The sequence below is a fragment of the Nasonia vitripennis genome, chromosome 1 (genome assembly GCF_009193385.2).
Source record: "Nasonia vitripennis strain AsymCx chromosome 1, Nvit_psr_1.1, whole genome shotgun sequence".
Lineage (NCBI taxonomy): Eukaryota > Metazoa > Arthropoda > Insecta > Hymenoptera > Pteromalidae > Nasonia > Nasonia vitripennis.
The window spans coordinates 19136281-19158237 of record NC_045757.1 but is presented as its reverse complement, the minus strand read 5'-3'; the positions used below and the strand labels follow the sequence as shown (position 1 = coordinate 19158237).

The 21957-nt window shown below is 47.3% G+C and overlaps 1 protein-coding gene across 5 annotated transcripts in view; it reads left to right on the top strand.

Moving 5' to 3' along the window:
- Window positions 1-21957, top strand: part of LOC100114588 (LIM domain-binding protein 2) — a 123931-nt gene that overhangs the window by 49101 nt on the left and 52873 nt on the right. For 3 of the 5 annotated variants that reach the window (XM_016987545.3, XM_008207135.4, XM_001599502.6), the window contains exon 1: window positions 14188-16252. The exons of the other annotated variants lie outside the window; for them this stretch is intronic. In XM_016987545.3, the coding sequence (XP_016843034.1) occupies window positions 15429-16252 (824 nt within the window). In that variant the 5' untranslated portion in view covers window positions 14188-15428. Of the gene's footprint in view, window positions 1-14187; window positions 16253-21957 lie in introns of those variants that run through there. 5 annotated transcript variants of the gene reach the window in all.

Sequence of the window (21957 nt, the reverse complement as noted above, 5' to 3'; positions counted from 1 at the left end):
TACAAGTTCTTTTCCGCTATTAAATTACACGTTAGCGAAATAATCATACGTTCCGCAAAGCTGGAAAAAAAGTTATCTTTCCAAAAGTTTGCAATTATTAAAGTCCAGTACCTCGTGCTCAATCTTACTTCGAAACTTTCCACTCCGAGCACAAACTTCAACTTTCGCCTATTCAAACTTCAGGTGAATCGCCGCGTTTTCAGTGAGCGGTGATACTATTTTTAATTCAGTCGGGCTGAACTTGATACATATATTTTCAAATTACACCGCGCGAAATGCGATGCGACGTTAGGTATCATTTTTGCCAAAACTCGTTTCTTAGAATCTAGGCGTGAATATTGCAACGATGCATTACCTCGATTTTGAAAAAATCTACAAAATCCCTTTGCGAACGCATCCCCGTAGCAGAGAGTAAGGCGAGGCGGGGGGTGGCATTCCGCGTGCGCATCCAAAGTGCGCGCGTATACGCATAGAGGCCGAAGTGCTGATTTTAATCCGGCTTTGCCGCTGCGGGCCAGCCCGGATCCCGCGCGCTGAAAGGCGTATCCATTAGTTGCAAATTTCATACGGTTCATTCGCCAGGCGCGCAAGCGCGCCCGACGCACAAATTGAATCCGCAGGCATCGAAGAAAGAGCTGATTTTCGAGCTCTCTGAGCATTTGGTATCATAATTCGGAAAAAGAGAAAGAGAGGGATCGAGCGACGGATGCGGGATAGGATTTTCCACGAATTTTCTGTTAATTAACCATTTTTTTGCTCCTGCTTCGAGATTACGTCATGCCGGAGAAACTTTTATTTATTCAGCTTTTTTAATTATTTGCCGAGCCAGTCGATTTTTTGCTCTGCCGAGCTCGATTTTATAATTTTTTTCTCTCGATAAGCTGTATATTTTTTGGTAGCCATATCTCGCCGTATCTATCGACCAAAGAGCTCTTTTTAAACTTGTTGATTCTGATAAAAACGTTCGCCAACCGTTCGCCAATTTTTAAAGCATATTGATCAATGTTTTTATCATTGGACGTTCAATATAATAAAATTTATTTTATCTTGCCGTTTAAAAGACGTTTAAACTTTATTTGCAGCTACAATGGCACGTTATTTATTTAAAAGCGTATCTTGAAAATTCGAGATTACGGGTGTACATGGCTCGAACGCTGTACGCATGCGCCCCGTCAGCTGCGGATGCAGGCTTACATATCTATGTATTCAGACACATTTTGTTTAGTTTATTATTTATAACCGGGTATAATATATCTCATTAAACAAAGATGCTTTTACATATATTTAAATATTTTAATCTAAACAAGTCAATCGCAGCAACCGCGAATACGCACAAGTGCGCATCATGCCTATCCAGACCTTCGAAATTAGAATTGTTTCGCGAGCAAAGCAGTAGTGCGTTGCAGCTGGCGATCGCCCCAAAATTTCCACAATCTCATTTCAGCTGGCCGCGCGAATTTCTCTCTCTCTCCTACTCGCTCTCTTCTCTGGTTCGCCAGAGTTCGTCTGCTTCTCTCTTCCCGGTGTCGCGTGTATCCCCAGAGGGACAGAGGATTGCACTCGTCCCGGCGGCGGCAGCAGCCGGGCACGAGTCGTCCCTGTATAAAAGAAACATCGTGTTCCTTGAGTCAGTGAATCTAAGCGGCGCGCGAGCGGACAATAAGGGACCGATGTAGCGGATTAAATTTGCACGCTTGGATAAGGAGACATTAATGTTACGGCTACGCCTCTATAATCCCTTGTCCCACGAGAATTAAAGTGCACTTAAAATACTTACAGCAGTAGGACTCAGTCATATGGTGGCTGTTTAGAATTTTTTCGCGGCAAGGTTGAAAATTGCTTTAAAATTCGCGAATAAACGGCGCAACAGAATACTTGATCTAGTCGAGATATGGCTGTTCTTGAACAGGATTAGATGTCTGACGATGGTGAACCTGACCTGAAAAAATAATTCCGTTTTAATCGTTGTACGCTCGTGTTAACGCACATCTCATGAATCATGAAATTCTATAGTCAGTAAATGTCATCATATTATCGAGTTTAACGTACTTTTTTCAGCTACGAAAGTGCATGCATACATACGTACACATTTTATGAACGACATCACGCGATTTCGGCAACAGAAGCGGCGTTATAACGAGGTCTGAAGTAAGCACAGGGCATGTGTGCACATTGACGAAACAATTATAGAGCCCGGAGCGAATCGTTCGTGTATAATTTTCAGATCGAGTATCCTGAGCAAATATTATTAGCGGTTATTTATATTCTGATCGATCGTTCCTCTGCTTACTCACACTCGTAAATCACGTATTTCTTTTGCGCTTATTTAGTTGCTGCTACACGCATGATTTATTCTGAAGAATTTTGTTTCAATCGATAAACCTTGCGATGTTAAGTATAAGTAACCGAGAACGGGTCAGTGGTGATTCGCATAACCGAAGAATCCGTGTAGTGTGTCTCTGTGACTAAACGATATTTTCTGGTAATCGGGGATAATCTCCAGGCCTAACGAGGCAACTCGAGCGCGAACCTCCTCTTTTCGTTCCTTTCATGAAGTATATCTTCTCCATTAGTTTCTCGACACGCGCCAACACGCGAGTCCATCCTCTGACCTCCTCCTTGCCTCTGTCGTGACGTGTGCGCCGCCTATTTTTAATTACTCGCCAATTAATTAACGCAAGTATTGCGTCGGGAGCAAAACACGCACGCGAAGCTGTAGAGGATCACGCTGTAAGCAAGTGCTTACTGTAGTTGACCGATAATTTACATATTTTAAGAGTCAAATTTTTTTATATTGTTTTTTACTTATAAATTATAACTTTTTCGCTTTCGTTTTAAAAACTGTAAAATATCTGATATCTTCTGTGAACCTTTACTGTGTATAAGAAGCGCGTGAATAAAGAACGAGAGTAGCATCGACCGGTAGTGGTTAAAATGAAATCCTCCAAATAGACTCTTGAGACAGGAGGTCGCGAGGGGTCGTTGTCGTCGAATCATTTTTAACATTATTGTTATTCACTTTTTCATTTTTATTATTTTTTATTACAATTAAGTATACTTGCGATCACATAAATAAATTCAAATAGGTTATAAAACAGAGTTTTGGCAGTTTCAAACATATTCATTTTCTGTAACCCATTAGTAATAAATTCCACTTGCGAACGAAGCATGTAACAGCTATGTAATAGTAAATTATGACGTTAAATGGCCAGTTAACACGCTATGAATAATAAAATAAAATCACAATTATGTCGAGCATACAATTAATTTAAAAGTCAATTGATCTGTTTAAGACGAGCATTTTCTCCTGAACAACTTAATACCTATGAGCTTGGCCTCGTACAACCGAGATTTAATAACGAAACCAACGAATTTTAATATGGATGGCCCGTCATTCATCACTGTTATTTAATAATAAGAGCACACCCCGCGGAGAACTTATCTACATAAGCAGAATTTTTTCTCGCGTTATGATCGGTGTAGTTTATTTACGATAGCTAAAAACAAGCTCCTTCAAGTCAGCCATTTGGTAGAAATTTGGCTGGTTGAACCAGTCAATATCCCTGCGGCTCGGCAGATTAATTCGGTAGAATCTCGACTAGAAATACTCGAGAAATCTCGCCGATAACTCAGATGCTACGTAATACCAAAACATATAGTTGTGGCTTATTATATTTGTTATAATTTTATTTAAAGGTGTACCACTGATACACCTTTGAATAATATTATAACAAATATAATAAGCCATAATTCCAAATAGTTACCAAAAAATAGCCTTTATTGCGCCCCAGGTAATTTATTACCTGGCCAAGCAAACATTATTGTTTCCGGCATTACTGAACAGCTTAGCCCAAGATCTTGAATTAAAAAAAAATTGTCGAAAATGATCGTCCCTATAAAAAATGCGAGCTATTTGAAATAGGGTGAAATTCTTCAAAAATGCGTTCATTGGTCGTCATCATTGGTTTGAATAGTGAATTTGAAGAAAAGTTCAGTATAAGAGTCAGTGGGTTTGTCTATCATTAAAATGCCATTTATTTGCATTATAAAAAAGCAACTGAAATTTTACACAGATACTTACTATGCTACCTAGAAAACATGTAACCTACATGATTATGATTTAACGGTTTTCATTCATATTTTCACATCGAGGTCCATATGAATTTTTTAATTTAGCGTATCAAATTTTGCTTGTAGACAGTTGCACAGAAACTACCATCTCTAACACATTGTATTTCTGGTTTCCAGTGTATTTTTACATGAAGAAAGTGATAAGTATTTTAGCTTTTTTGTCAAGGCATTAATTAGAATTTTGACTTTTAACAGTTGTGAGAGATTTTGAGACCGATACTGTTTCTCCATTTTTGCATTTTTTCTCATTCGAAAACTAACAGGTCTAGAAAGCTCATATTTTGCATATAGATTTCTTTTGTGATTGTGGAAAGATATTTAAAGTTGAATCAACGTTAACTGAAATACTTTTGTGTTCGACTACAACACCCATGATAATTATTTAGTCGTATAGCATGAGTTTGCATTCACATCAGTGTCGGAGTCGAAATCAGAAGTTTTTCAGTTATTTGTTATGATATTATTCAAATGTGTATCAGTGATACATGTATATTATGTATACACGCGAATTTAAAGTCGGTCGCACATCCAAATCCTACGAACCATAAAAAAAAAGCAATAAAGCAAGGTTATGTTATGTAGCCACAACTCTTGCAGACAACTTCTAGCAGATCTGGCTAGAAATATTCCAGAATTCATGTCATTTTAGATGGGATTTCTACCGATATGCTGAGACTGGAATCTACCCAGTTCATACAAATCTTGGATATTTCTGGAAATATTATCGTCAACATCTCTACCAGGGGCAGTCTAGTTTTCTTTCTATATCAGCATTTGCCTCAGTTTTATCAAGTTTATCTTCGCTTTCGTGCATACTTTCGGCTCTACTCGCAATATAATAACACAAGACTCTCATTACCAAGGTAATTCTCATTTCAGCTGAGTCGTTGCTCTTTCCCTCACTCGCTCTTCTGTTCTCTTGCATTTAGCAAGGGGGTGACCCTTTCTCGCTTGGCTCATACTTGATTTCGCGGAAGAATCATTTCTTGTGACGCAATTCCAGCCAATCAGCCAAGCAAAAATATAATGTAGAGCCCGCGGAGCAGTGGCTGCGGCATTACGAAAGCACCGACGCGCATTACGACCATAAAACACGCGATTTTATGACGGGTCGGCGGCTCTTCCAAGGGCCGATAAAGGCTGCCGCCAACAGCGCTGTAGGGAGCATCTAGTCTAGGCAGATGCGATGTGTACCCGGGGCGCGAAGCTCCCGATGGATATAATATATTCCCTGTGCGCCCGCGACTTTCGTCCTGCTTTTGAGGCGCGTGATAAACGCTTTTATCGCTGGTATCATTCACTTTGATTACGCGTAAACGTTGCTACATCTCGTCCGGGAATATGATTGCGGTTGGGTGTAAAGACTTGGACGATACTGGGCAAATTTTCAGTTTGTATCGAAATATTCAACGATTCCTAGTTCGTCATAGTATTTTTTGTTTTATTTCAAAATTTTCTTCTTCAAAACACCTTTTAGGGTCAATGAAAACTTAATCTTCTAAACGTTTCTTCATTTCTGGTCAATAAACGAAATCCTTATCAACTATTCGGTGAGCCGATAACATGAATCTGCAATACAGGATTTACATCTCCTTCAAGATTCTTCGAAATTATGAATGAAACGAACTGAAATCCACTTCCCAAGTCATTTCGCCTATAGACAACCTGTACACACATGCCCCGGTACGAAGTGAGTTCTCAGCCTCATCAGCTCGAGCTCGGTTCTCTCCTCCGCGCAGCTCCCCTCCGTTTTCTCTGCCGTGTATCCTTACGACCTTCTTCCTTTTTGCCTCCCCGTGCTCGAGCTCGCGAATATGCTCGTATATTTTCTCCCCCCTCCCACCTCTCTCTCTCTCTCTCTCTCTCTCTCTCTCTCTCTCTCTCTCTCTCTCGGTCTAACCGTAGCCACAATGCCCGCGCGAGATAGTTCGGAATCGAGTCGAGAGGCCTGAGGTTAGGCTTGAGGGCCTCTCTCTCTCTCTCTCTCTCTCTCTCTCTCTCTCTCTCTCTCCTCTGTGATACTCCTTTACTCCTTTTTGCCGCATGTCCTTTACCTTGCCCTTCTCTTTCGTTTCTTTTTCGCTTTTCATTTCTCCCTCCTCCGATATTTTGCTCGTCTCGCCCCGCTCTTCCTTCTTCGTTCTCCTCCTCCTCGTCTTCTTGCAGGCTGTTTTGCTCTAGGAGTCGGTTCATGATGACGGAGAAACTATTGCTGGTGCATATGGATCATTCCAGCAGGAACCCGCTTCTGCACTGCACTCCTGTTATTTATTATATGCAAAATAATCATTCTCATCGATTTTTTCAACACGATGATATTCTTCAACAAAAATAGAAAACCAGGATGCTGTTCAGATTATGATTTAAAAATCATCGTGATCGACAAGAAAGTCTCAACATGTGAAGTGAAATAACACAATTTTTTCGTCTTAAAGAAATGTAGCCCTTTTCTCAAAGTTTTTGAACGCTCTCATCGAATATTTTTCGTGGATTGCCCCGTATACACATCCACAGGCGCATGGAAGCTGCCGAGCGTCGAGCGAGAGAGGAAGAAGACGAAGAGCGCTTGCATACGTGTGTGTGTGTACGGCACATACGAAGGTAGCGCGGTGAGTAAATGCTCTCTCGATCCTTTTCTTGCCGGCGGGGGTCAACGTACAGGCGCGCGGCGTGACCAAAACCACTAACACACGCGTGCGCGCGCGTGCACGCATGCTCTCTCACTCGGTACAAGTCGCTCGGCTGTGACTCCTTTCCTCTCTTTCTCTCCTCATCTTTATATTCGGCCTCTAATTGTTCTTCTGCGGCGATGCCGACCGCGGCGAGCTCACCTTCGGCTTTGCCGCGCGCGGTTTCGGGAATTCAAAAGAGGCGCCCTCAAAACTGCAGTGTGATTTCCTCGGCGGCTGCGCGCGTGATTAGGACGTGCGGAGGTTGAAGGAGAAGAACTGCGGGATTATGCAAAGTGCTGCGGGGCTGGCTTTTTCGACGCGGCGTATATAATGAAGCCGTCAACGCCCGGGCAAATGATTCCTTTCAATCAATTTTTTATTCATTTCCATCGAGCATTTTTTCATCTCGTTTTTTATGCTACCTATATCGTTCGATATCAATTTAAATTGTTCTGATTAAAAGATCCCGCGAACGGTGCAAAAAGTAAAGGTAGGAATTGTATAACGCTAAAAGAAGGCGAGCACTCGAGTGAAATCGGCGTCGATTTGTCGCAACACTTGCGTCGCTCGTTCAGCCCGTGCTCGTACACACGAGCAGCGAGGTACCGAACCGTCGTCGTGACCCGCCTCTCCGTTCTCGCTTTCCGCCTGCCCTGACTCTCGGCATCATCGCTCTAACGCGCTCATCTTTTCTGCTGCTGCAGTCTGCAGCTATCGCACACGCGCATGACCTCCGCAGTTCTCGCAGCAATGGTTTGCAGTATCTACTGGGTCAGCCTTTCCCATTTCTCGTCTCTGTCTCGCGCGGCAGTAGCGTCAGCTCTCATAACTAGGCAATAGTCGCCGTCGCCGAGAGGATCCCACTTAATGCTGGCTCCGTTATAGCGCGTTCGGACAATGCCGTTGACTCGTGCGCGGTGCCGTATGGCTGACCGAAGGTTAGAAGAGAAAGAGCGACACAGGAGAGACTCTTCTGCTACTACCTGAGCTGCTGCGGCTTCGGCTGATAGGTCCTAATGTGCCAGGGTCCACAAAATGGAGGGAAGATATTGGAAGTGGAATGCGCTTCTGATACAAATTCTGAGTTGTGTAACCCCACTATTTACGCATTAGGAACTAGACGAATTAAATGAAAAATGCCAAGTTGCTCAGGTCGCTCATGCTCTACAACTACCCGAAAGAATCGTCCTTATTTTTATTTTGAAAAATTTCCACGAAAGCAAACAAAAAAGGCTGCATATCAGTAATGCATAGCCGCAGAGCATCGGAGGCAAAGGGCTGAAGAAGAGAGAAGCAGAGCAAGTCGAAAGAAGGGGGGCAGGAGGAGCGCCGGCCGGGTGTCGCAGCGGCCAGATTAATGGTCTTGAGGAATTCTTGGTAGTCTGGGCCGGTCGTTGAGAGAGGGAGAGACCGGGACCGCGGCAAATCCGTCGCCTATACGCTCCCGGCGTTCTCTCCTCTGCAGCTTCTATAGCACGTGAGCGCAGTCGCTGCTGCAGATCGCGGGAATTTCATTCGCGAAGCTCCGAGAGTAAGTTGCATCCCCCGCATTACGCGGCTTCCTGCGCCGCACACGCGTTCGCCCAGTCTCGGCCATTTGGACCGATGCGTGCTTTAAAAAATTTTCACATTTTTTGGTTGGACATTCGAGTACCAATTATGTCAATGCAACATAAACGTAAATCCTCGCCAAGAAGAAATTCGCGTACCTCAGCCCTCAAACTTCACCTACTCCTCTATTCGAAAAAGCATCGAGACGTATACCGCCTACGAATGAGCGAAGCAGACGGGGTCTCGCCGCCAGTCGAATTAACGTGGCGTATCGTGGTAGGTGGCGGCGCCCGACGAAAAAAAGGATGTCGGCGCTGCACTGCTGCGTCGCGGCTCTCGAGAGGGCGCGAACTGAGATAGAAGTGCACGGCAGTCTCGAACGGAGTCGAGTGCAATTTAATGAGGAGCGCCTTCACACCCGGTAGGGAGAACTAGCGCCGTGGTGGTTGAGTTTTTTCGGTGCCGCGGCTGCTATTATAAGACTCGTGTAAAACACTCTTGTGATTACTCATTGCGCGGTTTCAAGGGGACACGGCGTTTCCTTGTCGTGACTGAATACGCGAATTAATTGATTGTGTTTTGCATAGGTTGAATGAAAGCGAAATTAATTTTCCTACCGAAGCCTTTCCAATAAAAATATATCTTTTCTTTGGCTTGCGTGAAAAATCGGAAAATTCCTCCCAAGGAAAAAATGTAACCCCTGTACTCGCGCATCGATATGCGTTGGCCGTTGCTGCTCTCGAACGAAGACGCTCCCCTGCGTCTCTCCCCTCTATTCTCTAGTTTTCCTATCTTCACCTACATACAGGCAGGTATGTATAGGTGTATATCGGTCTGGAATTTTCCTGCTTTGTATAAGAGCGGAGGCAAGAGAGCCGGACTTAGGGCCATCTGCCCAAGCCTCTTTCTTTTTCTCGCTCACCGACCGCGATATAGTTCTGCATATTTTCGCCCTCTCCCCTCTCTCTCGATCGAGTATCTTAGCGTCTATACCTGCGTGGCGGTAAGAAGAAGCAGCGGCAAGATGCGTTTACCTGCGCGCACCTTCCCCCCCTCCCCCCCCCCGCCCCTCTATACTCTTGCTTCGTATGCCAGCCTTCGATATTTTTCTGCTTCGAACGCAGAGCCTCTGTGACTACATGTTGCAAATTTCTTCAAATTTATGCTTGCACTCTATGCAATGCACTGCAATTTCCACAATTTTCCGAGAAAAAAAGGACGGTCGAAGTATTCCCTAACGAAGCCATCAGAACTGTGCGTTTACCGGGAAGAGTTTCGAGCAGTAGCATCATCGACGTCATTCCCGTCACGAAGCCTGTCATTATCGTCACTCGTTATCGTTCAGCAGCGCCATACAAATGAACGGACGCAGAAGAGGGCATAATTTATAGGCCAACGACCCCCACGCACATGCTTAACTTGGACTAACCTGAACAAATGACTTTCTTTTGCCACTTCACCGCGCTGTGCTCTTGTTACGTGCGTCTTGTTTACGTTTTACTGTATACGGTAAATCGCAGCGTTTATGTCACGAGTGACATATAGTTACTGCAGTAAAAATCGTTACATATTAATATTTTATCAGTACATGACGTTCGATCTCTAAATCTATAAAATTTAAGTATGAAATATTTCGCGAGTCTATCGGCAATCAGTTTGAAAATATCGCGTTAAATGACTCGTCGATGATTCAAAGCCGATTCGAAGCATACAATTACTTAGAACACCAACCACTACGTGGTTTTCAATCGTTTGGAGAACGTTGTGACGGTTCGTCTCATTCCCAAGCGATCATTTGCAGCCTGGCACGCAGCCGTGATCGGATAATTAACGTCAGTCTCCTGCGAACTCCTTATCCCTCAACTTTTCTACCTGGATATTCCGAATGCCCCGCCCTTTCAACGCGTTCAGTGTCGCGCGGTCATCGTTGACAGGCTGAATCCTGCGAGAATTCGGGCCCAGAATACATTGTGGGTTAGCTCCTCGACAATGATTCCGTTTCCTTCTGCCTCTCAATATTTGGGAAACGAAGGGCTTCAAATTAGTCTGTTCGTGCTTCTGAAGAATTCGTACACCGATACGCTCGAGAGCAGGTGTTGTATTTCTTTTCAACGGTTCGCTGAAAATAGTATTTAAATCTCACACCTTTCTCGTATGCCTCAGTATAAGCGCCCGCTCATTTTATACGCTCGCCTTTCAGCGATATTGCAAACAAACAAGCGACTATAATCTAAAATATATCCGCATCTTTTTCAAGAATTTAAAAAGCCTTCTTGATTCCAAACGGCGTCGCTTATGACCGCACCGCACAGACGCGACATCAAACAGCGCAAAACGCTCAAAAAGGCCGTTCAAACGAAAGGACGGCGTGCACGGTGGCAGCGCGTCCTGAAAATATTTGACCACGGCAAACGCCACCGCACGTCCTCATATGTATGGTCATCAGTGCTGCTCCGCGCTTTCGTCGACCGAGCGTGCATTTTGTCCCGGCGAACGTATATATAACGCCGCAGCCGCAGTTGGCGCATGGAAAATCATTTCCCCGATGCAGGCGGGAGAGCTAGTGCAAAAAGCTTGGAAATTCGAGGATAATGCGACCGATGGAACTTCTCGATGAAAATCCGCGCCGAGGTGAAATTTCTCACCTCTCGCGGAGCGTCTCAGTCGCTCATTTAATCCTTTTTTTCGAGATGGAAAGACAAAATTGAGTTTTCCTTTCGCGGTATAGCGTTTAACTAGAAAGTCGTGCTGTTTTATTTCACTAGTAGTCAAAAATATTACTCGAATAAAGTGCACCTTTGCTCGAGCGTTTTAATGGGATTTCTATTTTATTCTCAGTCTCAGCGGGATGATTATAAGTCTGAAACGTGAGTTTCTTAAATCGAATGAATTTTAATTTTGTTAAATCAACGCTTGATGACTATCCTAACATTAATTGACCCGCCAAAAGAGAACGTACAAAGTGAAACCATTGACAAAAATCAAAGTTGGCAGAACTTGGTATTAAATTTTTTTGAATTTAGAGCCTCTTTGTAATACCACATTTGAATCCTCAAGTTAGTTTAGTTTTCAGAGTCACGTGCATAACTCTTAAGCCGAAACTACTAAAACGCAAACATCCCGACGATGAAAAATACGCGCGACGACAACGGTGAATCGGACAAAAACCTGGACGCGCGAGTGATTTAAGCGGCGTTCTTGAACCTGTAAATCACCTCCCCAGACACCGCCGCTTGTCTTGCATAAGAGAATCCACGACGACTGTGGTGCGACTCGACACTTTTTTGCAAGCAATTGACGTAATCGACGAGCTGATATTTACGCGCCGATAAATAATCGCGATGCGCAAGTATAGCGGATGCGACTTTTTTTCCTCGAGATAGGTGAAATTCTCTCGCGCGTCGTGCAAAAACTTCTGCTGTTCTGATCACAAAGCTCAGAAACTCTAATGAAGTCGTTAACTTGCGAGGTATCGCCAAACATCGATTCTCCATCTCGATTTTGTATCAAAGCGGAGTCGAAGGTACTATGAATATAGCGAATCGCACGCATAGGATGTAGTGCGAAGCAGCATATACATACTTTCTGAGCATTACGCATGCGATTTTTTTCGGTTGCGCTGTGCTGATCGACCGAAGAATGCGGAAAACTGCGAAAGTCACGTTGAGCACAAAAACTCTACACTAAAATAGCACAGACGAGTATAGATTAAATAACGAGATTTTTTTGAGAAGAGTTTATGGTTCGCTATAAGACAATAGTGGCGACTGTCAAATAATTCGTATCTGGATAACCAACCGTTTTTTTCGTCAAACTTCGGATATCCACACCTGTCCTACAAACCGTTCCGTGCAGGGATCGAATTTCCGTGAGGCTACCGTTGTAAACCCGCGCAATTCTACCGACTGTTTGTCTAGCAGCGCATATAGACGCCGGCGAACGTGTAATCGTTTAGCGTTACTCTATACACATCCGGGCACTCGAATTACAAGCTGCCTAAGTGCGCGTGAGATTCTTTCGGTATCGATGAACTGCTAAAGAGGCTCGAATTGTCGTTAGGCCAGAACGACTCGCGGTATGGGCGATTATGCAGAGACAATAACCACGTTAACCCAGAAGAGTTTTCTGATTGCTATGAAAGGGGCAAAATTAATTATGGATATGATTTTGCAAAATATTAATACACCATCTATATTACATCAAAGGCTAACCTATTTTTTTTTCATGTTTGTTACAGGTAAGTCGTCGCTATGTGCTTTGCTATATGTGTTGGGAGCTTAATCGATGATCCGCAATTTGGTAAGCTATCCACTGTTTCAAACGAATATTTTTTTTCGTCCATAACCTGCGACTCTGCAGTGCATCATTACGTAAGCTTAATTTTTTTATTTAATAAGTCACGTGCATTGCTCGCAAAAAGTTGTACGCCTGTATGGAATAATACAACGTGTGTTGCGCAGTGCGCCGACATAGAATTCTCGTGCAGGTTGCACAACGTTTATTATCCGTCGAGCTGAATAATCTTGCGTCAGCGCAAAATTTCGAATTTTATGCTCTCTCGCATGCGCAGTGTTCGGACACACACACACACACACACACCCGCATACACACACAGCCGGCGCCGGCTAATAAGTATAGACAATTATCCCGGAATTTCCCGGCGAGAGCTGAATTCTGGTCAATCAGCGTTCACCTCGTTTCACCCCCGGCGCACATCAGGCAAATCCCTCTGTCCCTTGTTTCGCTCGTATAAGTATAGCGTGTGTGCGCCCGCGTCGCACCGCAGCACGCGCTCGCGTCTTCGAGCGAAAAAAGAGGGCTAGAGAGAGCGAGAGAGAGAGAGAGAGAGAGAGATAGAGAGAGAGAGAGAGAGAGAGAGAGTTCCGGGGGGGGGAAATAGGTTAACGCCGCGGCATCCCCCGAGAGAAGGAGCGAGCGCAAGACCATCCGCGCGCGGCAGAAAGGGTAGCAGCGAAGAAAATAGGAGGGCAGAACGCCGAGATACGCCGGAAAGGGAAGGAGAGCCCGGCAGAAAAAGGAGATACTGGCTTACGTGCGTCAGAGAGTCAGGGCGAGCGGCTGAAAGGGACAGGGCTAGAAGTAGGAGTAGAGAGCGGGAGAGAAAGGTGGATCGCGCGGACAAAAATTTATTGTTTCGTGCGAGGGAAGGAAAATTTAATCAACTGGTCACCGGTATATTTTGTGTCACGTGCGCGAAGAAAAAGGAATTTAGTCGCGGAAAATATAGGGCAGCGAAAGCTCGTGCATCGACGTCGAGAGCGGCAGCCACGGTCCACAGACGCCGTGCTCGACACGCGCTCGCGAGGATGTCGTCGCTCTTTCTCATCCGCGATGATTTTCTGTTCAGCTGCAGGCGGCTTCGCTGCCGAGGTGTACTGAGCGTTGGCCGCGCGTTCGCTATCCTCGCTCTCTCTTCTGCTGCCTTCGGTTCACGTGTCTCCCTTCCACTCCTCTGTACGTACATCGGTCGTCTCTCTCGCTCGCAGCTCCGATATTCGAGCGCGCGCGCAAGTGAGAGAGAGAGAGAGAGAGAAAGAGAGAGAGAGAGGGAGAGAGAGAGAGAGAGAGGGAGAGAGAGAGAGAGGGAGAGAGAGAGCCTCGCCGGATAGGAGTCGTGCGGCGCGTTGTGCGTGGAGAGCCCCTCCACCATCTTTCTCTCTCGTGGCGTCACGTCTCTCTCTCCCTTCCCGAGCTGGCGCGTCGTCTCTCTCGCTCCAGTGCGGCCTCCGCTCTCTCCGTCTCCCCCCTGCTCTCCCCTGTCGCTGCGGCGGCGGCGGTGAATCCAAGCGCCTCGTGCGACCTCAGCGCCGCTACGCTCCGCAGTAGTAATGCGACCGCTTCCGAGGAGTGTGCTCGCGACAGTGTCGCCGCTCTTCCAAATCTCGGTATTCTCCGACTCGTTCTTCGATCTGTGAAGCAATAAGCTCATACAGCAGCCGAGCTCCTCATCGCCGATAAGTGTGTGCAGTCGTTCGTTCGCCCGACGTCCGCCGTCGTCTGCTAGCGAGCCCCGAAAATTTTCGGCCCTACGCCTCGGCAAGCGTCTGCTGTACCTTTCGTGGCATCGTTCGCTCGCGTCGTCCGTGCATAGAGTTGGCTGGTTGAACAGTGCGCGCGATGTACTCTTTTCGAATGCAGAGGATTTCTTTCGAGGGATGAAGCCGCAACGGAGGATCGGCCCAGTTCGGCGCATCCCCTGCGGCGACTGACTCTCTTCCCCCGAGAACCGACTCCCATTGAGATTCCAGCTCGGCCCCCGACTCCGAGAAGCCTCGTGCAATTAACACGAATACCGAGCCATAAACCGCAGGTATACAGTGCCAGTACCCGACGAATTTGCCCGTGTGTCGAAGGAGCAGCAGCAGCAGCTGAGAGACACGATGACGATGGCTCGCGCGTTCCGAGCTAGACGGCAGCATCGGCGCCGCTGCATCGAGGCGACGACGACGTGACAACCACGTGCTCCATCCCCCAAGACAGCTCCTGTGTCAGGATCGCTACGTCGGTACTGGCATCCTCGCGTGCGTACCCCTGTGCCGGTGAATCATGTGAATTTGTGAATTAATCGTGATCTAAACAACGTCCTTTGAAGTGATAAACAAGGAGTGCAATAGTATCTTGTATAGTATCTAATGTCTAGGGCCCAGTGTAGCGATTGGCAAAACTAGCTAACTACAGCCGTGTCAAGTGTTTTTCGCAGCGAGTATACAGTGTTCTCGTCGAGTGAGGTACAGTGCGCGGCGAGTAATGCAACGCACACTATAGTCAGCTGCAGCCCCGACAACCAGAACAGAAGCAGTGCTCAGAGTGAACTCGGATCGCGCGGAGCCCTCGGCGGAAGGAGTCGTCCGCCGTCCGTCCGTCCGTCTGTCTGCCTGCCTGCCTGTGCCGGAGAGCACCAGTACATCGGATCCATAGTCTGAGGGCCTTCGTGCCACCCCGGCCAACGTCATTCTTTCAACCCTGTCGTGCGGCGGCGCGAGCCAGAGCGGTAGCGTGTTCGGCTCGAGCCTCGTGTTCGGCGAGACGGGTGGCGTCGTGGAGGGGGGAGTAATGCCGGTGAGGGTGGCGCCGCGCCCCCCAGGTGGACTACTCCACGGCGGCGTGCCGGTAGCGCCGAGCAGCGTAGTGAGCGGTGGTCCCGGCTCGGTCTCCGCTGCTGCAGCGGGCCGTTGCAGCCTCGGCGGACCAGCACAGAGCGGTTCTCCCCCTCTGTCGACCTCATTGGGTCTCGGGGCCGGCGGTCCCGGAGGTCCCGGCGGCGCGGGCGGACCCGCACCCGGAGGCGTGGGCGGCGGAGGCGCTGGGCCAGGAGGCCCCGTCAGCGCTCAGAACCCCCTGCAAGCGATGGCCTCGGCCGCCGCCTCGCTCACCCAGCTCAACAACATGGCCAACGGGCCCTTGCCACCGCTCGGAAGCGGGCCGCAGGGCCCGCCGAGCCTGCCACCCCCGCAGCCGGCCACGACGCCGACTCACGGCGGTCCTCCAACGCCTCATCAGGCGGGAGTCGGTGGGCCCCACCTCAACGGGGCCTCGCCGAGCCCCCACCCTATGCCCCACGGCATGATGAGCGGCTCGCCGCACGCGGCCCACCCGCACATGGCCGGTGGAGGGCCCTCGCCCCACCCGCACCATCCGGGGCCTCACATGGTCGGCTCGCCGCATCACCCGGGCCCTCACATGGGACCCGGGGGCATGATGGGACCCGGAAGTATGCAGGGCCCTCAGGGCGGTCCCGGCATGTGTGGACCTGCGGGACCCGCGGGCCCGATGGGACCACACGGACCTCATCCACAAGGACCAGGCGGAGTACCTGGCCAGCCTCACATGCACAACGATCCGTTCTACTGCTCGCCCTTCGGATCGCCGTACTTCAGGTACTGTCACCCCACTCTCTAAACAGAAGTCAGCTTTGACGAATACTTTGATAATCGCGATAATCGTCCCCGCACTGCCCATCGCACACCATCGTCATTTTTCATAATCAACATTTTTCTCGAAAAAAAGTCATTTGAATGTGATGAATGGCGCGCACGGGCGATGTAGCGGTTACGTCGCACTTGCACTTGTCGAACTCTTTATGAAATCTACATCTCACGACTTAAATCAAACGGACTTGATGCTAATGCGCTTGTCGTCGGCGCTATTTATCACGAGCGATCATTTATTGTGCCTCGCGAGCCGTAAAACGTCGCGGAATAAAGCGTATTTCTCAGGCCGCTATATTCTCTCCTCTCTCCATAAATCTTGCCGCTCGCGACTCTCTCGCTCGCGTTGCATCGCATTAAACATGCGCGCGCGTTCTTACTCCCCGAACTTTATCCGCGTTCTCGCGCTTCGGAAATCTGACTTCTCCGACCGGAAGAAGGGGACGAGCCGCGAGGAGAGAGAAAAAACGCCTGCATCGCTGAAACACACTGACTTGTTTCTTCCGCGCGTCCATAGATTATTCTCCTCTTATAGCCGGTTAAGAATCGCCGAATCCGACGAATGATCAATGGCTTGTTCGCACGAAAATTGGTATCACACACTGTGGTATACATTCGCAACAGCACCGCAACGACGACACTTTCGAGACTACTTTGAATCCTTCTGGGAAACGTTACACAGCCTGCATTCCCGTTCATCATTTCCGCGCTACATTATCATCTCGAACGCATTCCCAGTGGCCGGTGCTCGCGCAGTATAATGTCACCGAGAGAGAGAGAGAGAGAGAGAGAGAGAGAGAGAGAGAGAGAGAGAGAGAGAGAGAGAGAAAGAGAGAGAGCGCGAGAGAGCACCTTCCCGTACTGCTCGCTAACAGTATACCTCGAGAATCCGTTATCGGTCGCGCGCGCGCACTTGAGCTTCCTTCGAAGAGGAGCGAATCCTCGATTCTTGCGTGAGATGAGACGACGTGTGGAGCGCGTGTATGTATACACACGAGTATACGGAAAAGTGAAGACGCACGAAAAGGACGGTTTACCGAGAAAAACACATAGCAGCGACGCTCGATTCTCCGGAGTGAAATCGAGATTCTCCGTACGGAGCGAAACTGGCCCAGGAGAATTGACATTCCTATTTTCTTTCTCACGTTTAACGCGTGGAGATTTTTTTCCAAACGCTTTGGATTTGCTCGGAATCGACGGAGATGAGTAGTTGCATAATAGATGTTGGTTGCAAAAAAATTACTTTACGTCGTTTTCAATGTCACGGTGCACGTTTCCGACTATACGTGAGCAAACACGCTAACTGCGCGAACAGCTATAATTTCTAGTTCGAATTCACATACGTCCCCGTGGAAGTAGCAGAATATATAACCAAGTCAAGGATCACCGCACTCTTTCCTCCCGGCTCTCCGTCACTGTCTCGTTCTCTCGTAAACAGGTGCGAGAGAGAGAGCCGGCGTTATGTACGTCCCTGAATTTCGGTGCCATCTCCTGGATTGTCTATTCTATTCTGCGCCTCTGGTGTTTTTCTCCTCGTCCTTTGACGACGATCGCGCGATATGTATATACTCGTCTAGGCCGAAAGAGGAGATAGAGAGAGAGAGAGAGAGAGAGAGAGAGAGAGAGAGAGAGAGAGAGAGTTCACATGCGAAACTACTCGTGTGGTCTCTCGCTCCCGCCGCGTCCTTGGGAACGATCGGACTGGTGCGCTACACGTGAAATAATTCATTCGCTCGACGTCTACTCTCACGCAGGCGTTGGCTTTTTCTTTTATCTCCTTGGCTGGCTCGCTCTAGGATACACTTTTGTAGGCTCGATTTCGCTGAAATAATTGGACTCTCCTCGGCGTTTGATGGAATTTATGGGCACATCGCGTTCACTCGATTCGACGGTCTTGTATGAATTATAGGCGAGCCGATCTTAAAAGACAATTCGGATAGATAGCGAATCAGCGCGACGAATATGCGGTTTATTTAGCAGCGCGTGAAAATTGCAGCGGTCGTTGCGGGGACTACCGAAAATTCTGGCTTGCAGATTTATTCATCGCTTCTGTCTAGACAATTCGAACATAAAATTAATTCAATGCTTTTGCGATGGTTTTTCTAGTTTTCAACTTTCGTCGACCGTAGATGCCGTTCCTTCGCCAAAATTCGGTTATCGTTATTGGCACTTATCTATATCGACGCCCAGATTATCTTATCGACAGCTTCCGCTGGGCTCTCGATCGCAGAGAAACTTTTTTCTCTCGTTATTCGCGTGGCGACGTCGCGACTACTTATACCATTGTAGCACACGAACTCGCGTCAACAAAATCGCGTTCAATAATAGACGCTTCTCTCGGAATAGTTGGACCGATCCGAGCATAGATCGCATGCCGATAATGGTCGCGCGGCGGCGCGTTCGCACACGCGCTGACATTTTTGCGCAACGACACGCACACACACGCGAGATTATTCTACACTTCCGAGGTCATCTTGATCATCAGGCGCTCGTAGAGTCCTTCGATCATCCTTCGTTTGAATGACATTTTCTCATTTCTGCCGTTTCTTGTACGTGCGATATTTGTATTTTTGAAATTTTGTTTCGTCGAGTAACACACGCCGTCATAAAAGCCACACGCACAGGTGTCTCGTGTGCTCTAGATCGCAGGTGAGACCGAACAGGTGCTTCGCCCTTTGCAAGACTTCTTCCGAGCGTATCTTCTCTCGAGCTATATAAGCTGAGATAAAGGAGTCCTTGGACACGTGTGCCATTACTTTATTTGATTTTTTTTTTTAAATTGAAAGCGATAATATTATTGATTCGAAATGGGTTATCGATTTATACGTAAAGTTTACTTAACATTCCCGTCGAAAAGTCTCGCTTTCTATACCTGCCGCTTTGGAGATGAAATTTAGTAAAGCTTTTGCGGTAGTTCTTATCCAACAGCTACTTCTCGCGGTCTGCCTATAACCAACATCCCGAGCATCGGCAACTATTACGAACTTAGCGCGTGCTATTGAACCAGCCGCAGGCAGCTATACACTTTTGTCTAATCGATGCCGCACGGCGTTGGCTCTCCGACTATAGAGGATAAGAAGTACCTTGATCGCCGCTGCGCGACAGTCGATTTATAACAGGCGAAAAAAAACGCGCGATAACCGGCACGGGGCATCGCGTTTCAAGAGCGTGGCCGCAATTTTTTCGCGATTAATCGATAAACGGGAATTTTTGTAGGTACTTGGGAAGGTAAATACGCGCTGTTGTATAGCTCGTGACTCAGAGTGATTGGGGCTATTTTATTTTTCGTATTTTATAATAATTATACGATTCGGGAAGTGAGTAAATTTTATAGATCGTCCGATCTGATGTCACGACGATAGGTGACTTATGGTATATAATCCTTTGTTGTAATCAAAGTGCTTCTATTTACATTGGGTTCAGCGTGTGAAAAGATTATACTAGAAGAAAGCAGATGTAATTCCATTTTCGCCAATCTGCAGCGCAGTTATTGCACTTTAAACGGCTGCTATCTCTTGACTTATCAGACTGCAGCAGTTCCGTTTGTATTTCAAGGTTATGATTTACTTGAAGAGAATTTCGTATACGTACGTGCAAAGCTATCCGGCGTTTTTTCTCGATTTTTATCGATCATCGATGAAATGTTATTTTCACGTCCAAGAAAAACTCTGACACATCGCGGTACGACCTTAAAAAAAGGAAAAAAATATTTTCCATATTTGAAATTACGTAATGGCATTTTAGCGCTCCTTCGCTATATCTATTTATAATGACTAAGTCACTGGTGTTCATTATCAGGTTTGCACTGGAAAACATCTTCCTCTCGCTGCGAGCGCGCGCGCCGCGTGGGTCAGTTATGAAGAGTTGAACTGTTTATCTTATTGCGGAAGCAAATAATTAATTTACCGAGATCACACCAAGGCTGCGAATAGCTCGGTACAACGACAACAAACATAATTAAGCAGCTCTATTTTCGTATACACTCGAAACGTTTTCGTACGACGACAACGATCTTATTCTCTGCAACTCATAGCAGCCCTCATTATTCTCTCTCATTCGTCGGCTGAGCGATCCTGCGTTTTCCCCGCGGGACACCGAGAGCCTCTCGAAAATCCAAAGCCATCGATCGCCGCGCACAGAAGCGAAGAAGGATCCTCGAGGCCCCCGCGCAGGTATGGAGCAGCTCGCCTCTTCGTTTATGAGTGCTGAAAAGCGGCAGAACTGAGAGAATGCGCGCACGCCACTATGCGGAGGGGGGAGCGAGCGAAATAAAGGTGCGGAGAGAATGCGAGACGGTCATTGCGACAATAATCCGCCGTGAGGAGGAAAGAATGAGACCGAGGAAGAGAGGGAGAAGGTTTCCTGAGTCACGCTTTACCTAGAAAAAGTCCGCTACATAGCCGGTGCGCGCGCGCAAGCGCAGGTGTCGGCTCTTCCGCTCTACGCTTGCATCGGGACAGGTGTATTTTTGCCTAGGGGACTTTCTCTCTGTGCAACGTGTTTATATACACTGTGCCTGGCTGCGTCAAAACTCGGAAGATGAGGACTGAACTAATTTTTTTCTCTTAACGATCATACGCTCGATTGTATTACGCGTAGACAGTGTGTGTGTGTGTGTGTGTGTGCGTGCGTGTGTGTGGCAAGGCGTTATTGCTCTGGAAAATTTTTTTTTTTGCCTTCGACTTTCGATAGTTTCTTTTCGCCGTTGCATGTTTATTCGGAGAAAGTCTACTGCAGCAACGGTCGGCTGTAGTCGAAGTGAAATTTAGCCAGCATGACAAAATACGTTGGCGTAAATAATTACAGGGAAGAGAGTTGAGCAAAACTATCCTTTACAAAGCGCTGCCATGTGTATAATCCCGTTCAGGTGGCTGAATTGAAGCGTCTCGCACAAATTCCTCGGAACATCTTTAATTTCGAATTCGCAAATACAAAAAGAAGCCGATCCCTTTCAATTATCGTTTCTCTGCGCGCGACACCGGTCCGAATATATTCGAACTCTCTCAGACTCGATAAGCCCTCGACTCGACGAGTATGGAAAAAAGGGAATAGAGACGTGCACAACGAGCGCACACACGAGCGAGCCTGTATTACTCATCGGCCGTCGTCTGCGCCCCTGATAATAATTGCAGCTGATTGGATAACCGCGAGGTTATCGGTCTCCCGCGACTTGGACGATGCACTGGATATAAAGCTGCGCGGCTGAAAAATCCCGGTAAATATTATGCGCACGTATGCGCGTACGTGCGCGAATGCGAGACGAGTTTTTATACGGCAGAGCCTGTGCAGAGCGTGGGCCGCTGTATATGAATCGATCCGAGTGGAACGCGTGGCGCGTGTCGTTTTCGCGCGCCTGAGACTCGACTCAGCGCCGCAGAGAGGTTTGTTTATTGAGTTATCCAAGACTACTGATACAGTCCGCCGATGTGCGTCCGCGCTTTTTGTAGGTCAGGGTTCATCGAGTATTTTGTCTCCCCTCCGAGAAGAGCATCTTGGAAAGAGATTGAATTTTCGACGCACACGATCCATGTGCAGTGAGGTGAAACAGATCACTCGGAGATAAAAAATATCATACGAAACCGCCTGGTATATTCTAGGGAAGACAGAGACGTCTTTATCATCGCAATGCACGTCGCTATTTCAATCTCCTCTCG